Source organism: Eubalaena glacialis, chromosome 5 (assembly GCF_028564815.1).
Source record: "Eubalaena glacialis isolate mEubGla1 chromosome 5, mEubGla1.1.hap2.+ XY, whole genome shotgun sequence".
In the NCBI taxonomy this organism is placed as follows: domain Eukaryota; kingdom Metazoa; phylum Chordata; class Mammalia; order Artiodactyla; family Balaenidae; genus Eubalaena; species Eubalaena glacialis.
In genome coordinates, this window is record NC_083720.1 from 88870925 (window position 1) to 88886368 (window position 15444).

At 35.1% G+C, this 15444-nt stretch overlaps 1 protein-coding gene across 1 annotated transcript in view; it reads right to left on the bottom strand.

The window, feature by feature from the left end:
- The window catches only part of TMPRSS11F (transmembrane serine protease 11F), a 146168-nt gene that overhangs the window by 71406 nt on the left and 59318 nt on the right, over window positions 1–15444 (bottom strand). The window contains 3 exon segments of the mRNA XM_061191010.1: window positions 291–452; window positions 2793–2860; window positions 11292–11410. Of these exon segments, the coding sequence (XP_061046993.1) occupies window positions 291–452; window positions 2793–2860; window positions 11292–11410 (349 nt within the window).

The window sequence follows — 15444 nt, forward strand, 5'->3', positions numbered from 1 at the left end:
ATGGTGGAAATAACACCTACCCTTTCATGTTTTTGAAAAGATCCAACATGATAATACATATATGGGGGGAAATTAAAAACCCATAGCAATGCCCAAGTCAAATATGAAAAAAATCATAAAACTAAACTTTACCTCATAGTGAATTTTTATTTTAGCTTTATTCCACACTGACATATGTTCATCAGGGGTGAATTCTTGAAATAAGAGAATACTTTGACCTAAATTCTTATGAAAAATAAAAAGAGGATTACGAAGGGAGAGAGCCACAAAGATGGTAAAAGGACTTACATGTGAGTGTAAATGATGGTTTGTTTACAGTCAAAGGCAACTGTTTTGTCTTCAGACTTTGATATAGAATCCTTTCAATTTTTGTCCTGATTTGCTCAGCACTATCAGTAGATGGGTGTTGACACATGAGCACCATAAGAATGTTCACACCGTTTTCATCTGGCCTGAAGAGCAAAAAAGCTGATAAACAGAGATAATCATAATAAAGCGACTTCTCTAACCATTAACTGTTTTTACATATTAGGATTCATACTAAATTTAAAGAAACATAGTGAGTAGCATATGTGTGTATCAGATTTCTAAATTATCTCTAGGAATACCGGCTAAGATACATAGCTGGAACAAAATTATTCTCACCCCTAACTTAGCTCATCGTCTAGAGGAGGTTGTGGGAGAAGGAGATTTCATGAAATCATGCTTCACATGCACTTAAATGATTTTCCTTTTAAGACATTCTGAGACACTGTAACCAAGGTCATTATTCTTCAGTAGTGGTGTGGCAGAGACAAGGCTTTGTATTCACCAAACCCAGTTGCCTTTGCCTTCAGAGCAAGAGCTAGATTTCATTTCCTAGCCTTCCTTGCAGTTTATTGAAACTCTAGTGAACTCTGGACAATGGAATGCAGGAAGAAATGATGTACCCCACTTCCGGGCCTTGCCCTTAAAGACCTCCTGTACCATGCTGTATGCTTGCACTCTTCCCTTATTTGCCAACCAGACGTAGATGATTCATTGGGCAAGTCCATTCCACAATCCCAACCAGCACCTACATCCCCTGCTGCCGCTTCTAACTGTTTGGACTATACCATGGAAATGAAATAAACCTTTATTGTGTTAAGCCATTGGTATTTTGGGGTTTGGTAGTCAGTTAATATGTGTTTGATACATGGATGATTAAAGAAAGCAGTTATAAAAGGAAATCATTTGACAAGTTCAAATGTATAAATTTACACTAATGTGTAGGTCTAGAAAGCCTCTAGTTGCCTTTTGAGAATGAATTTAATTTGAAATATACAAAAAAAAAAAGAAGGAAGGAAGGAAGGGAGGGAGGGAGGAATGAAGGAAAATAGGGAGGGAGGAATGAAGGAAAATAGGAAGGGGGAAAGGGAAAGAAAAGGCATGGGTTCTTTAACCATATGTATATTTGCCATCAAAAAGTGAAGCAAATAAATATTACAAATATATATGTATATATATATATACATGTATATATATGTATAGCATATGTATATATATATAGTATGTATGTATATATATAGTATGTATATATATATGTATGTGTGTAGATTGATTGATATCCACAACAAAAGTTTAAAACTTTCATCAAAATTGATAGAAAAGAAGATATATTATTCCAGTAAATGCCAAGCCTTTTGGACATTCTATTAAGACATATTCAGGATGAATTCTAGTAATTTATTTTAGTCTTTGACAATGTGTATGTTCAATTTATGTATATTGCCTCTTAGCATAAAATGAAAAGACATTAGAAATAATAAAAATGCAGTGGCATTAAAGGTAAACCTTATTGCAGAGAAAATCATAGTCTGATTGTTAGGTGGGCTTAAAGTGAGAACAATCAAAAAGAGCTGGTCTACAAAAAGACACATGTACCCCAATGTTCATTGCAGCACTACTTAAAATAACCAGGACATGGAAACAACCTACACATCCACAAACAGAGGAATAGATAAAGAAGATGTAGAACATATATACAATGGAATATTACTCAGCCATAAAAAGGAACGAAATTGGGTCATTTGTAAAGATGTGGATGGACCTAGAGACTGTCATACAGAGTGAAGTAAGTCAGAAGGAGAAAAATATCGTATATTAACGCATATATGTGGAATCTAAAAAAATGGTATAGATGATCTTATTTGCAAAGCAGAAGTAGAGACACAGACATAGAGAACAAATGTATGGATACCAAGGGGGAAGGGGAGGGTGGGATGAAATGGGAGATGGGGATTGACATATATACACTATTGATACTATGTATAAAATAGGTAACTAATGAGAACCTACTGTATAGCACAGGGAACTCTACTTAATGCTCTGCAGTGACCTAAATGGGAAGGAAATCCAAAAAAGAGGGGATATATGTATACGTATAGCTGATTCACTTTGCTGTACAGTAGAAATTAATACAACATTGTAAAGCAACTATACTCCAATAAAAATTAAAAAAAAAAAAAGAGCTTGCCTAAATTCTACTTATTCCCTGATTTAAGGAGCAGGATGTATCAGCAGCACCATCTTCCTGTATTTTTTTCTCTTGGAGAATACCTTTTTTTTTAATCTAATAACTGACCTTGCCTCTTGTCATAGAGCACTTTATATCTTTCTATCATGACTGGGAAATGGCTAGGCAGTATAAGCTGCCTCAAAATTTATGAAATCTTTGTGTTCCTGCAAAGATCTGATCAGGGATGCTGAGCAATTGTGCTGATCAAATGCTTCCTAACTGTACCAGTTTGAAGTTGCAAACCAAGTTTACATACCTTAATTTGATAACATGCGATTTGATAAACCAACCCTCTCTGGAAGAATGTTGAAATGTCCTAGACATCTGAACAGAAAAAAAATTTAAAGTAAATATTAGTCTTAAGAAAAGTGTTATTTCTCATCTTATCTAGAGACTTGAAGCAAAGATAAGGATTTTGGTTTATTCCCAGACTTGTGAACTTATTATTTGCAGTGGTAAGACAAAACCGGGTTCTAGTTCTTGTAAAACTGAACAACCTCACCACAATTGTTCAATTTTTGCTATAAAATGAGATAACGGCATTATCTACGTCACAGAGTTGTTTTGAGGGTTAAATGAAATAATGTATATCACACATATCACACCTTGCCTGGCATATTAAAAACTATTCATACTGTTCATTTTGATTATTGTCAAATGAGTTAAAGTATCTGTGCTATTTTTCAATTTGCCTTATTCTTGAATATGGCATCTAGTCTCCTATTGATATCAATTTGTTGATTTTTTAAATGAATATCTCATTATAAGAGCATTTGACATAACATGTAACAACATCTGTCATGAGACTCGACACCCTTACTTGTTAATCATCTGTCTGGCAGGCAGGATGTTTCACCACACTTCATACTGCCAGCAATTTATTACTTGGTTTTTCCAGTCGGAACCATTGAAGGATTTTGAATATTCAGTGAACTGATCCCTAAAGGGACCTGATTCCCAAAAGATTACTGAGGCACTGCCTTAAGAGACAAAGAAAGCACTGGACTGAGAGTCAGAAGTCAGAAATTGCAGGTCCATGTAAGTTTACGTAAGGCCCACTTCCATGGTAAATCTTGCCCTCTAATTACTACATCCTTTGGGAAGAGGGAATATTTTCTCCCTCCCCATGAGATTCCTCCCTCTCCCTGACTCCTCTAAATTAATAACAATGCTCAGTAGATTTTATCTCCTGAATATTGAATCTACCTCTCTTTTTTCAATTGCACTGTGAGCTGTGTGACAGCAGACAGTGTGTTTGATTCATCTTTCTATCTTCAGTGTTTGGCACATTGCATGGTCCACAGTAAACACTCAATGCATATTTGATGGATAAACACATGAATGAATAAATGAGTAAATGAATTAAAGATCGACAGTACCATAAAGGAGAAAAGATAATGGCACATTGTTTTTGCTTTATCTGCGAGTCATATTGCTAAGGGTAAGTGGAAATCCGTGGGAATCTTTTTTTTTAATTAAAAAAATTTTTTTAATTTTTTATAATTTCTTTTTTTTTAAGTTGATTTTTATTGGAGTATAGTTGCTTTACAATGTTGTGTTCTCCATGGGAATCTAAAGCAAGGTGGAAGCCAGAAGACTCCAGTGGTGACCACCCCCTCCCCGCCTTCATGAGTAGTCATTCCAGGAGTATGGAACAGTTCTGAGTTATGTCACTTACGATTTCACTAAGCTTCTCTGAACTCATTTCATTTCCATTTCTCAAGGAACAAGGAGAATAATCTAATTTTAAGATCTCCAGCATGTTATATAAATGTCCTCTGAAATTCTGAACTGTGTACATAACGGCACTTTGGGAAAGGATCAGGATTCTCATATCAGAGTATAAGAAAGTACTAAGAGTCTATTCAAACTAAAATGTGATATTAATAAGACCATGGTCCTATTAATAAGACTCCCTGAGGAGTCGACCTCTATTTTTTAAAATAGGTAGATTCTGGTACAGTACAGTGTTGGTATAACTACTCATAACAGCTTACATGTGTTAAGTCCATACTACATGGTAGGCATTGGACCAATTTCTTTGTCAACTTCATACCACCTTATGAGAAGAGTATTTTCTCTGTTCTCATCTGTCCCATTTTATAGATGAAGAAACTGAAGTTCAAGACACTTAAATGTCTAAGGGTGCATAGGAGGTGGTGGTTCTGGCATGTGAACCCAGGATACCTGGTTCAAGATCTTGTGTTCTTAAGTACATTAAGTGACATTGACAACCCTGAGTTACTTATATGCCTGATGACAGATGTTCAGGTTGGTGGGGGCAGAGAGGTCTTGGGGCAGGAAGCCCTTAAAGAAGGCCTCAAAGCACCTTTTATTTCCTGAATCTAAACCTCATAAAAGATAACCTCCAGGGAGGTTACTTCTTCCTGCTTCTAGTTTAACAGGGCTAAGGGAACCACTTCTTTTCAGACACCTAATCATTGCTGTAACCAATTTCTGGAGAAGTTTAATTCAAGTCTATATTTTTCTACTGGGAGCTCAATATATATAAGTAAATGTTATATTTAGTCCAAATTACAAAAATTAATTGTATCCTTCCTTTTTTTAATGGTCCAAACCTAAGAATAGATTACTTTACTAGAGGCTCTTCCATTTAAAACAAGATAGTTTCTAAGCCCATAGTAAAATGAAAAATGAAATGTTCACCTTAAAATCAGATACCAATTGTAGTCCTTGGTTTGAACTCCATCATCAAAACCCAAAATAACATGTTTGAAACAATACGTGTGGCTCTGACTAATAGTATACCCTATTACTGTCTTTAGCAAGCTTGAACTTGTGCCTTCCCTCTGGCTGGGAACTGCATACAGATTAAGTCCTCATGGAAGATCAGATGGGAGCTAGGAAATCCCTTTCCGGGTCCACCCATGAAAGTCAGACAAGTTCTGCAGATTTCCTGTTCCTTTCAGAGGAATATATACCAGCAGAGGACAAATAAACCAAAAAACAAACAAAAAAACAAACAAACAGATTGCTTTTCTCTTTTATCTCCAAGAAAACGTCCTGCTAGCTCAAAGGGATTTTTACTTCCTCTGAACCACTAAAATACTGATTGTTTGAGTCCTATATTTGACAATTATATTCTGCAATGTGGCAACTCTCATATTATCATATCATCTTGTAAGCTCTCATATGTCATATCATCTTGTTACCTAAATTTGCTTTTTGTATTATCTTACATGCATAAACTTCCATATATAAACCATACTATATACTCCAAATAAGGAAAGGACTGTACTTTGTAGACCTTGGCATTTTTCACAGCTTTGCACAAAGGAGGTGCACAGTAACATTTTCCTAAATTGATTGATTCTCCAACTATGGTTAATCTTCATCAATGGTATGAAGAAAAAAAAATGCTGGCTTTTGCATCCCTTCAAGACTCTTTCACTATACCCTGTCACTTCCTCTTTTTCTCATTTATTTAGTGATTCAACACAACTGATTAGGAGTATCCTATGTTTCAGGTACTGTGACAATACTGGTTAAAGAGTATGAACAAAAAGTTATGGTCCCGGGCTTCCCTGGTGGCGCAGTGGTTAAGAATATGCCTGCCAATGCAGGGGACATGGGTTCGAGCCCTGGTCCGGGAAGATCCCACATGCCGCGGAGCAACAAAGCCCATGCGCCACAACTACTGAGCCTGTGCTCCAGAGCCCGAGAGCCACAACTACTGAAGCCAGCGTGCCTAGAGCCCGTACTCTGCAACAAGAGAAGCCACCGCAATGAGAAGCCTGTGCACCACAACGAAGAGTAGCCCCTGCTTGCCGCAACTAGAGAAAGCCTGTGTGCAGCAACAAAGACCCAACTCAGCCAGAAAAAAAAAAGTTATGGTCCCTGGGCTCATAGAATACAGAGATAGAAGGTAATAAATAAAAAACTAAATACAGTACAGAAGGCAGGAATTCCCTGGCAGTCCAGAGGTTAGGACTCCACACTCTCACTGCCAAGGGCCCACTTCAATTTCTGGTCAGAGAACTAGAATCCCACAAGCCATGGCATGGCCAAAAAAAAAAAAAAATACAAAAGGCAACTAGTATAGTAAGGTAACATAGGATAATGGCTGGGGGTCTATAATTACCTCCAGGGAGGTAACATGGTACATGAAGGATCAGAAGAAGTAAGCGACAAAAAGAATAGGATCATGGGGCAATTCCAGGTAGAAGGAAGACAATGTGTAGTTAATCTTAAAGAAGGCCATTATGGGCAGAGAATAGTGAGCAAGGAGGAGAATGTAGAAGTTGGAGGAATAGTCATAACCTCTAGTACTAGATGTGAGCAGCACTCCTCCTCCCAGTGTGACAACCAAAAAATGTCTCCAGGAATTACCGAAGATCTTTTGGGAAAGAAAATTGCCCCCAGCTGAGAACCACTGGACCAGACTATGAATCAAGGGAACTCAGCCAAGAAGGGAGTCCCTCTGCTCTAAAAACTCCAGGAGAGACTCAGCTAGCCTTGGAAATACAAAAAAGAAGAGGGGGTGAAAAGAGATTACAAAAGCTAGTCACATTTCTGTACACCAGTAAAAACCAGTTAAAAAAATGTACTTTGAAAAGATATCAGTTAACAATAACCAAGAACAAAACAAAACAACAAAAAATTCCCACCTATACACACAAAACCAAACAACAACAAAGCAAGCACCTAGGATTAAATCTAACTAAAGATAAACCACACCTTTAAGAAAAACATTTTAGAGCTTTATTGAAATACAATAAATAAGTCTAAATAAATGGTGTCAATTATTTCTCTAGATTTCTGGATTTGAAGTAAGTTAAGTCAAAATTCCCAATATAAAGGGGTGTGTGTGTGTGTGTGTGTGTGTGTGTTTTACTTGGTATGGAAAAGAAAAATGACAAGAATAACCACAATATACCTGAAGAAGATGATGATAAATCCAGGTGTATGTGTTGAATAGTAGCCCCCTGGAAGACATGTCTATCACTGGGAACATGTAAATGTGCCCTTATTTGGTAAAGGGTCTTTGCAGATGTACAATAATTAAGGATCTCAAGATGAGACCATTATGGAGACATCATCCAGGAACACCCTGAATCCAATGATAAGTGCCCTTATCAGAGTAGAGAAACAGAGAAGCCCAGGTGAAGATGGAAACAGAGATTAAATTCACGTAGTCATGTGTCACGGAATGCCTGAAACCACCAGAAGTTGGAAGAGGCAAAGAGGGATTCTTTTCTAGAGACTTCCAAGGCTGCTGACATCTTGATTTAAGATTTCTGGTCTCCATAACTGTGAGGGAATAAATTTCTGTTGTTTTAAGTCACTAGTTTTTGGTAATTTGTTACAGCAGCCCTAGGAAACTAATACAACATGTATCAACACTTACTGTCAAACTGTAGAGGTTAAAGCATTATGGTATTGGCACAATGAAAAACAAGCTGATCAATGGAACAGATTAGAGAGCCCAACAACATTCCACACCATACACAGAAACTTGAATTGTGGCAGAGGTGGCTTGGCAGATCAGCCAGGAAAGGACTAAGTATTCAATCAGTGGTGCTGAAAGAACTGCTTGTTCATATAGGGGAAATAATGAAATTAAATCCCTAAATCAAATATATTACCACTGCTGGTAGTCGTGCAAATGTCTACAAACCCCTTGGAAAACCACTGGTCATAATCTGCTAAAGTTGAGTCTCTGAGCATATGACCCAGCAAACCGTGTGCTTGGTTTATGACCTAGAGGGGCTCTTGCACATGCAATAGGAGGCAAGTAAGGATATGCATTACCTGCATTGTTCGTAACTATGAAAAGTGAAAAGAGCACAAACGTTTGCAACCATAAAATGAAATCATAAACAGTGGTATATTCTTTGTAGGGCATTCTACACAGAAGTGGAAATAAATGAGCGTATAGCTACATTCATCAAAATGAAAAAAAATTGAAAACATAATGTTGAGTGAAAGAATAAAGTTACAGAAGGATATAATATGATTCCATCTACATAAAGACCAAAAGAGTCAAATTGCACAGAATACTATTTGGGAATAGATACGTCGGTGATAAAACTATAGAATAATTAAATCCGAATTCAAAATAGTAGTTTTTACCTCTGAGGAAGAGAGAGGAAAGAACATTTAGAGGTTTCTGAGGTACTGGTAAAGTTCTATTTCTGAAATTGGGTGGTGGGGTCTTGGATATTCATATTATAATTTTTCTTTGAAATGTTCCATATACTTTTAATAGTATGATAATATCCCCAAAAAAATGAATGAAAGAAAAAAATACAAAATACCAAGACACAACATTATGAAATCTTAGAAAACTAAAGAGTAAAGAATAAAGCTTCTAGAGAAAGAACAGATCATCTAAAAAAACCACAATTTCTCCTCAGCCACATGCGATAGGGTGATAAAAATGAAGCAAGGCCTTGGATGATATGATGGGAAATAATTTTTAACTTAAAGTTTTACATTCAAACTATCACTTGAGTGGAATATAGAATAACGGATTTTTTGGCATAAAATAATTCAGAAATTTTACCTACTGTGCTCTTTTTCTTAGGGAAGGTACTTGAGGACATAACCCACGAACCACGTCAAGGAAAACATGGGGTGCAAGAAGAAGTGGACTTCACACACTAGAGCAGTGTTGCTCTGACTCACATTTACCTCCGTGAAGTGGACCTAGAAAGCAACCAATTCAAATTGAAGCAGGAAGAATAAAGTTTTGAGACAGAAGAATTTTTAAAAATTATGAACTATTGAGACCTTGGAAACATCCAAAGATACTGTAAAATGATAGAGGGCTTAAAAAAAAAAGACAGTCTATTCTGATTTATTTCTGGGAGCATTATTCCTCGAGTGGTTCAAGAAGTGTGGCAACAAATAACAAGTGTTGGAGAGGATGTGGAGAAAAGGGAACTCTCATACATTTTTGTTGGGAATGTTAATTGGTGCAGCTACTATGGAAAATAGTATGGAAGTTCCTTAAAAAATTAAAAATAGAACTACCATATGATCTAGCAATTCCACTTCTGGATATTTGTTTGAAGAAAATGAAAACAGTATCTCAAAAAGATATCTGTACCCCCCATGTCCCCATGTTCATTGCAGCATTATTTACAGTAGACAAGACTTGGAAGCAACCTAAGTGTTCATTTATGAATATATGGATAAAGAAAATGTGGCTTATACATACAATGGAATACTATTCAGACATAAACAAGAATGGAACCTTGCCATTTGTGACAACACTGATGAACCTTGAGGGCATTATAAGTGAAGTAGGCCAGACAGAGAAAGATAAATACCATATGATCTCACTTACATGGAATCTAAACAAGACAAATGAACAAAACAAATAAACAAAAACCCAAACTCATAGAAAGAGAACAGGTTGGTGGTTGCTAGAGTTGAGGGGTGAGAGATAGGCAAAATGGGCTAAGGTGGTCAAAAGGTACAAACTTGCAGTTATAAAATAAATAAGTCCTTTGGGATGTAATATATAACACGGTGACTATATCTAATAATACTGTATTGTATATTCAAAAGTTACCAACTTAAAATTTCTCATCACAAGAAAAAAAATGGTAACTGTGTAGTGTTGCATGTTAACTAGACTTATAGTGGTGATCTTTTCTCAATATATACAAATATCAATCATTATGTTGTACACCGGAAACTAATATAATGTTATACATCAATTATATTTCAATTAAAAAATAAAATAATCTAAACATAATTCTGAATAAAGCCACCTACCAATAAAATGAAAAAAAAGAAAAAGAACTGTGGCAAGAGAATTGTAAAAAACACTGCTCTGTTAAATGAAAAACCCTATTTAAATAGCTGTGGAAATGAAAACAGTGTTGGTTTTCAACATTTAGAATCAAGCTATATAAGGATAAATAACCAAATCAAACGTAAATACTTTCCTATGTTGTTAATAATTCAGAGAAAGGATAGTGCAATGAGTAAAGAGTGGGAGTGCTGAGGTCCTCATCCTTGAATTAAGAGATAGTGACTATAGCTAATCATAAAAAATCATACTAATTAAGTCGCTTTCTATAGACCCATTACTTCTTTGTTCTAGAATAACTCTCATAAGCTTAAAGGAGTACACTCTAGGCTAACATCCTGGGTTTTACTGTAGAAATCTGTAGTCTCCATAGACATGTTTTCATTGAACAAAAATGGAAGACTCTTCTATTTGACTTTCTGCTGTGATAGGCAAGGATTTAGCTTGCCTAATATACCTTAAAAAATTAGAAATGCCTTGATAATTGCCTAAGTTTTCAAGGAAAATCAAAATACTTGAGGGACATAACTAAATTTGATATTGATAAGAATCATAGCCACATATCCTTGTATGTGACCCTTTATGTGTTTTAAAAGCAAAGTAAACAAAGTGGTGAGGCAAAACATGGCAGTCCTATATTCTTATGTGTACAAAGTTTAAGGAAAATGAGCCAAGAAAGAAAATCAAGATTTTAAAAATAGGGACAATATCTGTTTCAACCAACAATTTCCTCAGGTGCTAATTAGTTGCCTACCCTAATCTACATACATTTAATGGTGCATGACGTTACTCTAAATATTTTACATACATTAAGTTATTTAATCCTCACACCACATGACCTACATGCTATATTATCCTCATTTTATAGAAGAAGAAATTGAGCCATGGAACAGCTAAATTCCTATAACAATCACATTCAAAGTGAGGCAGAAAAACACAGTTATAAACTTTCAAAATTTCGATTGGGCTGACCATTCTCTCAATCTGATGACTCCTTTCTTTAAATTCCCTTGAGGTTCTTATTCCATAATTTTCTTTGTATTTTATATTTGTAACTTTAAAAGAGGCAAGATAATAGAATGGCTTATCATCTGAAAGGTAAAAATAAACAAAAGATCCATGCTTAGACATGATCAATTCCTTGTCCCCCACCCCCAGGAAATAGGTGTACTATAATGCAGCTTATTTCTTCTTAGTACAAAATTTATTGTAGTCATTTTTCTCAAATATTTTGTAGTTTTATCATTGCACTGAGCTAAAATAGAAAATTCAGGCCTCAAAGTGTACTTTCAGAACACCCATTTACAGTGTTTGTGCACATAAAAATTTTCACACAAGCAACATACAATGAAAAGTCCAATGTTGAAAGCAATTGCTGACAGTCATGTAAAAACTATCAATTTCCTTAAAGAATTATAATATAGGTATATCATAGCTAAGCTGTATTATGAAGGTATATTGAACAGGCTATCACTTTTTTCCTATGCTACTGATAAACTTACTTAAATAGAAACCTATATTTATTATTTTCACTTTCTCTTTGTTCATTCACTTCTCAGTTCTCTGTAATTTACTCCTAACACACCACTGAAGCTGCCATTGTCAAGGACAACAGTTATTATATCTAATGGTCACCTTTCTTTTGGTCTTTTTATTTAATCATCTTGATTTCTTAGCAGCCTTAATCATATTCCTTGAAATCTCATCTTCGGCTTTATGAAGCCATCTTCTAATTTTCTTCCTTCCTCCTAGCCATTCATCAGTTACCTTGGAGAACTCTTTATTTCTACTTCTATCCTTAGCCAGCCAGTGATCTAGCCTTGGCCTGGTCATGTTAAATAACTTCTGTTTATCCTAACTATAATGGTCTCAGCCATCAACTATTTGTTGATGTTAAAAGATAAACTGAGGCACGTTTAAATTTTCAAGACTTTATCTGAGCATACACAGATTCAGATCCAGCAGTATCAAACCAAAAGTGGTTAGGAGCACGCTACCAACAGGAGTTAGGGGAGACATTTTTATAGAGAAGATGCAGAAGTAAAGCAAGGAAATTATTTGATTGGCTACAACTTAAGCAGTTGCCTTATTTGGGAAAGTCCAGTTGGCTGTTTGTGATTGGTTGTTCTTAAGTTTAATTTTCTTGGATTTGAGTGCATTGATCCTGGCTTAGGTTTTGGTTTGCTTACATAGGCTACCAAGGCATTAAAGCCAGCCCAGTCCAATGAATCCCCTGTTTAATTACTTAAACAATGGATGACTCCTAAAGTTTTATCTCCAGACCAGAACTTTGCCATGAGTTTAAATTCTTTATCAACTATCTTCAGGGAACTATTTGTTGGACATCCAATAGGCACTTTAAATGTAATATTTCCAAAGGGAAATAATCATTTACCTCTTCCTGGATTCAAACCTGTTTCACTTCCTCTGTTTTCTATCTTCTGAACAGCTCCATCATCCATATATTCACCCAAAGCTTGGCTTAATTCTCATTTGCAACATCCAGTCTTTCAATCTCTAAGATCTATGGATGCAACCCATTAATATCTCTCAAATCCCTTATGCCACCTAGAAAAGCTACATCCTTAATTCAGATCCTCATTAACCCAGCTAATGTCTATGCAAAACAAAATGACTTTTCTGTTAAAAAAGAAGTCCTCCATCTAGATCCTCTATCATAAATTCTGTCATTACAATCTACTTCATGACTCAAACTGGAAATTTTGGAGTAATCTTTGATCTCTTCCTATTAATCAACAGATTCTGAAAATTTCATCTCCTAAGTTTTAAAAATCCATTGTCTATCCACAAATTCTATTGCCACTAATGCTCTAGTTTATTCCCTTGTCATTTATTGTCTGGAAAATGTAACAGCTTTCTAACTAGTATTCTGCCTCATATTCTGTTTTCCTCAAATCTATTCCCCACATAGTAGCAGAATGATCTTTTTAAATTGCAAATTTGACAATATCATTCTCCAATTAAAACACTTCCATTTTTCTCCATGGCCAATTGGGAAGGAGTCTCAACTCTTTACTATGAACTACAAAGGTTTTCCTTGACCTAGATCCTGTCTACCTCTTGAGGTAGATTTGTCAATTTGTCTTGACAATTCTTTGTCACATTCCTGTTATGATTTATGTTGAAACTACAGCAGACTGCTTGCATTTGTCTGCATTCATCATGCAGTTTTCTTAAGATTTTGCTTATGTCATCCCTTTCACCTGTAATACCCTTTCCCAGGAATGCCCTTTTCATAGACCTCTCCACTGCTTAAATCCCATCCATGGCATCACCCTTTATTGAGGAAAGTCTCTGGAATATTCAGCCTTAGGTAGGGACTTCACAAGTGCGCTGCTGTACTATCCTGTGAAGAACTCTGCCACAGTAACATAATGTGGATAGACTTTAGCCCACTGGTATGTCAACTCTTTGAGGGAATTGTTAGACAATTTTTGCATTTGAAGAGGAGGCACTATTTCAGGTAGTATGAGTAAAAAGAACAGTACCTTAAGCTTTTTATAATGCAACGAGTTAGTTAATAATTATTTTAATATTCAACATTTAGTAAGTGCATAATAGCTATCATATATCATATCATAGTAGATATCATATATCACAGACTCTGCTCTAATCCTAATTTTTGTTTAATTTTTCATTTAAAAACATTTTTCAGACTAGAAACGCTATATCAGAGACTCTGGAAGGAACAGAAAAGTATATATAAGGAAGCAGAAATAATTTATAACCCAGCATCTAGAAGTAACTGATATTATTTTGGCTTATGTTTCTCCTTATAAAAATTATGTTTTAATTGACTAAAACGTTGTGAAGTAGAAAAGTAACTTGCTAAAGATCACCCAAGTAGTATGTGGTGGGCCTGAGATTAAAGGTTCATTTGACTGTAAATCTCATGAAAGAGTATGTTCCCTACTTTCCTGAAAGTGGAACCAATCCTGCAGAATGGGAAGACAAATGATGCTATCCCAATTCAGACTTCATTTGCAAATTTCAAGAAGTCAAACTTTAAAAATAACTTTAGAAAATTAAGTTTCTGGATTTTGTGAAAATAAAACTCTAAAGACTAAATTCTTCAAAACACTTAATGCAACTTTTTACAAAACAGATTTGTTTTTACCCCATAACAAAAGATATAATAAGTAATCCTAAATAATGCTGAAAAAAATTAATCTGGATCATGAAAATTTTTGTTGAAAAATATAACTTACTATATAATTCTAGGTAACTAAAAAAGAAAAAAAAACCAGATAATTTGCAAACTCTATGTTTGAATTTTTCTAGTTAATGTCATATTTCATGTGAATGGTGATGGTGGTGATTTTATTCATCAATATTAAAAGATCTTATACAATTATGAAGGTATCATTATTAAATATGTGTGTATACAAATATACATATATACACATATATATTTAATAATATATGTATTAAATGTGTATGTAATAATATTTATGTATATATATCCCATGATATTTTTCATTGGCAGAAGATATTTGCAACATACACAACTGACAATGGACTTATATACAGAACATAGAAAAAACTATCCAAATCAATAAAAAAAGACAGATAACTCAAAAAATGGGGATAAGATTTAAACAGGCACTTCATAAAAACATGGAATCTAAATGATTAATTAACATATGGGTAGGTGCCCAACATCACTGGTAATCAGGCAAACACAAAATTACAGTGGTAACACTACAGTCTACACCAAATTAGCAAATATATAAAAGTATAACAGTAACAAATGTGGATGAGTATGTGGAGCAATGGAAACTCTCACATAGTGCTGGTAGGAAACAGTTTGGTATTATCCATAAAGTTTGAAAAGCACATGCCCAGTGACCCAGCAATTCTACATCTACGTATGTTCCCTAGACTAGGGATACCAAGATCCCTTTTATACATACCAAGATATATGTATAACAAGGTTCATAGCAGTATTGTTTTAATGCCTAAAACCTGGAACCACCTAAAGTCCATGAACGACAAATTAATAAGTAAATTATGGCACGTTTAGGACAACGAATATCAGTCGATATTGAAAATAAGCGGACTTAAGCTACCTTCAGTAAGATGGATGACTCCTGAACAATACTGA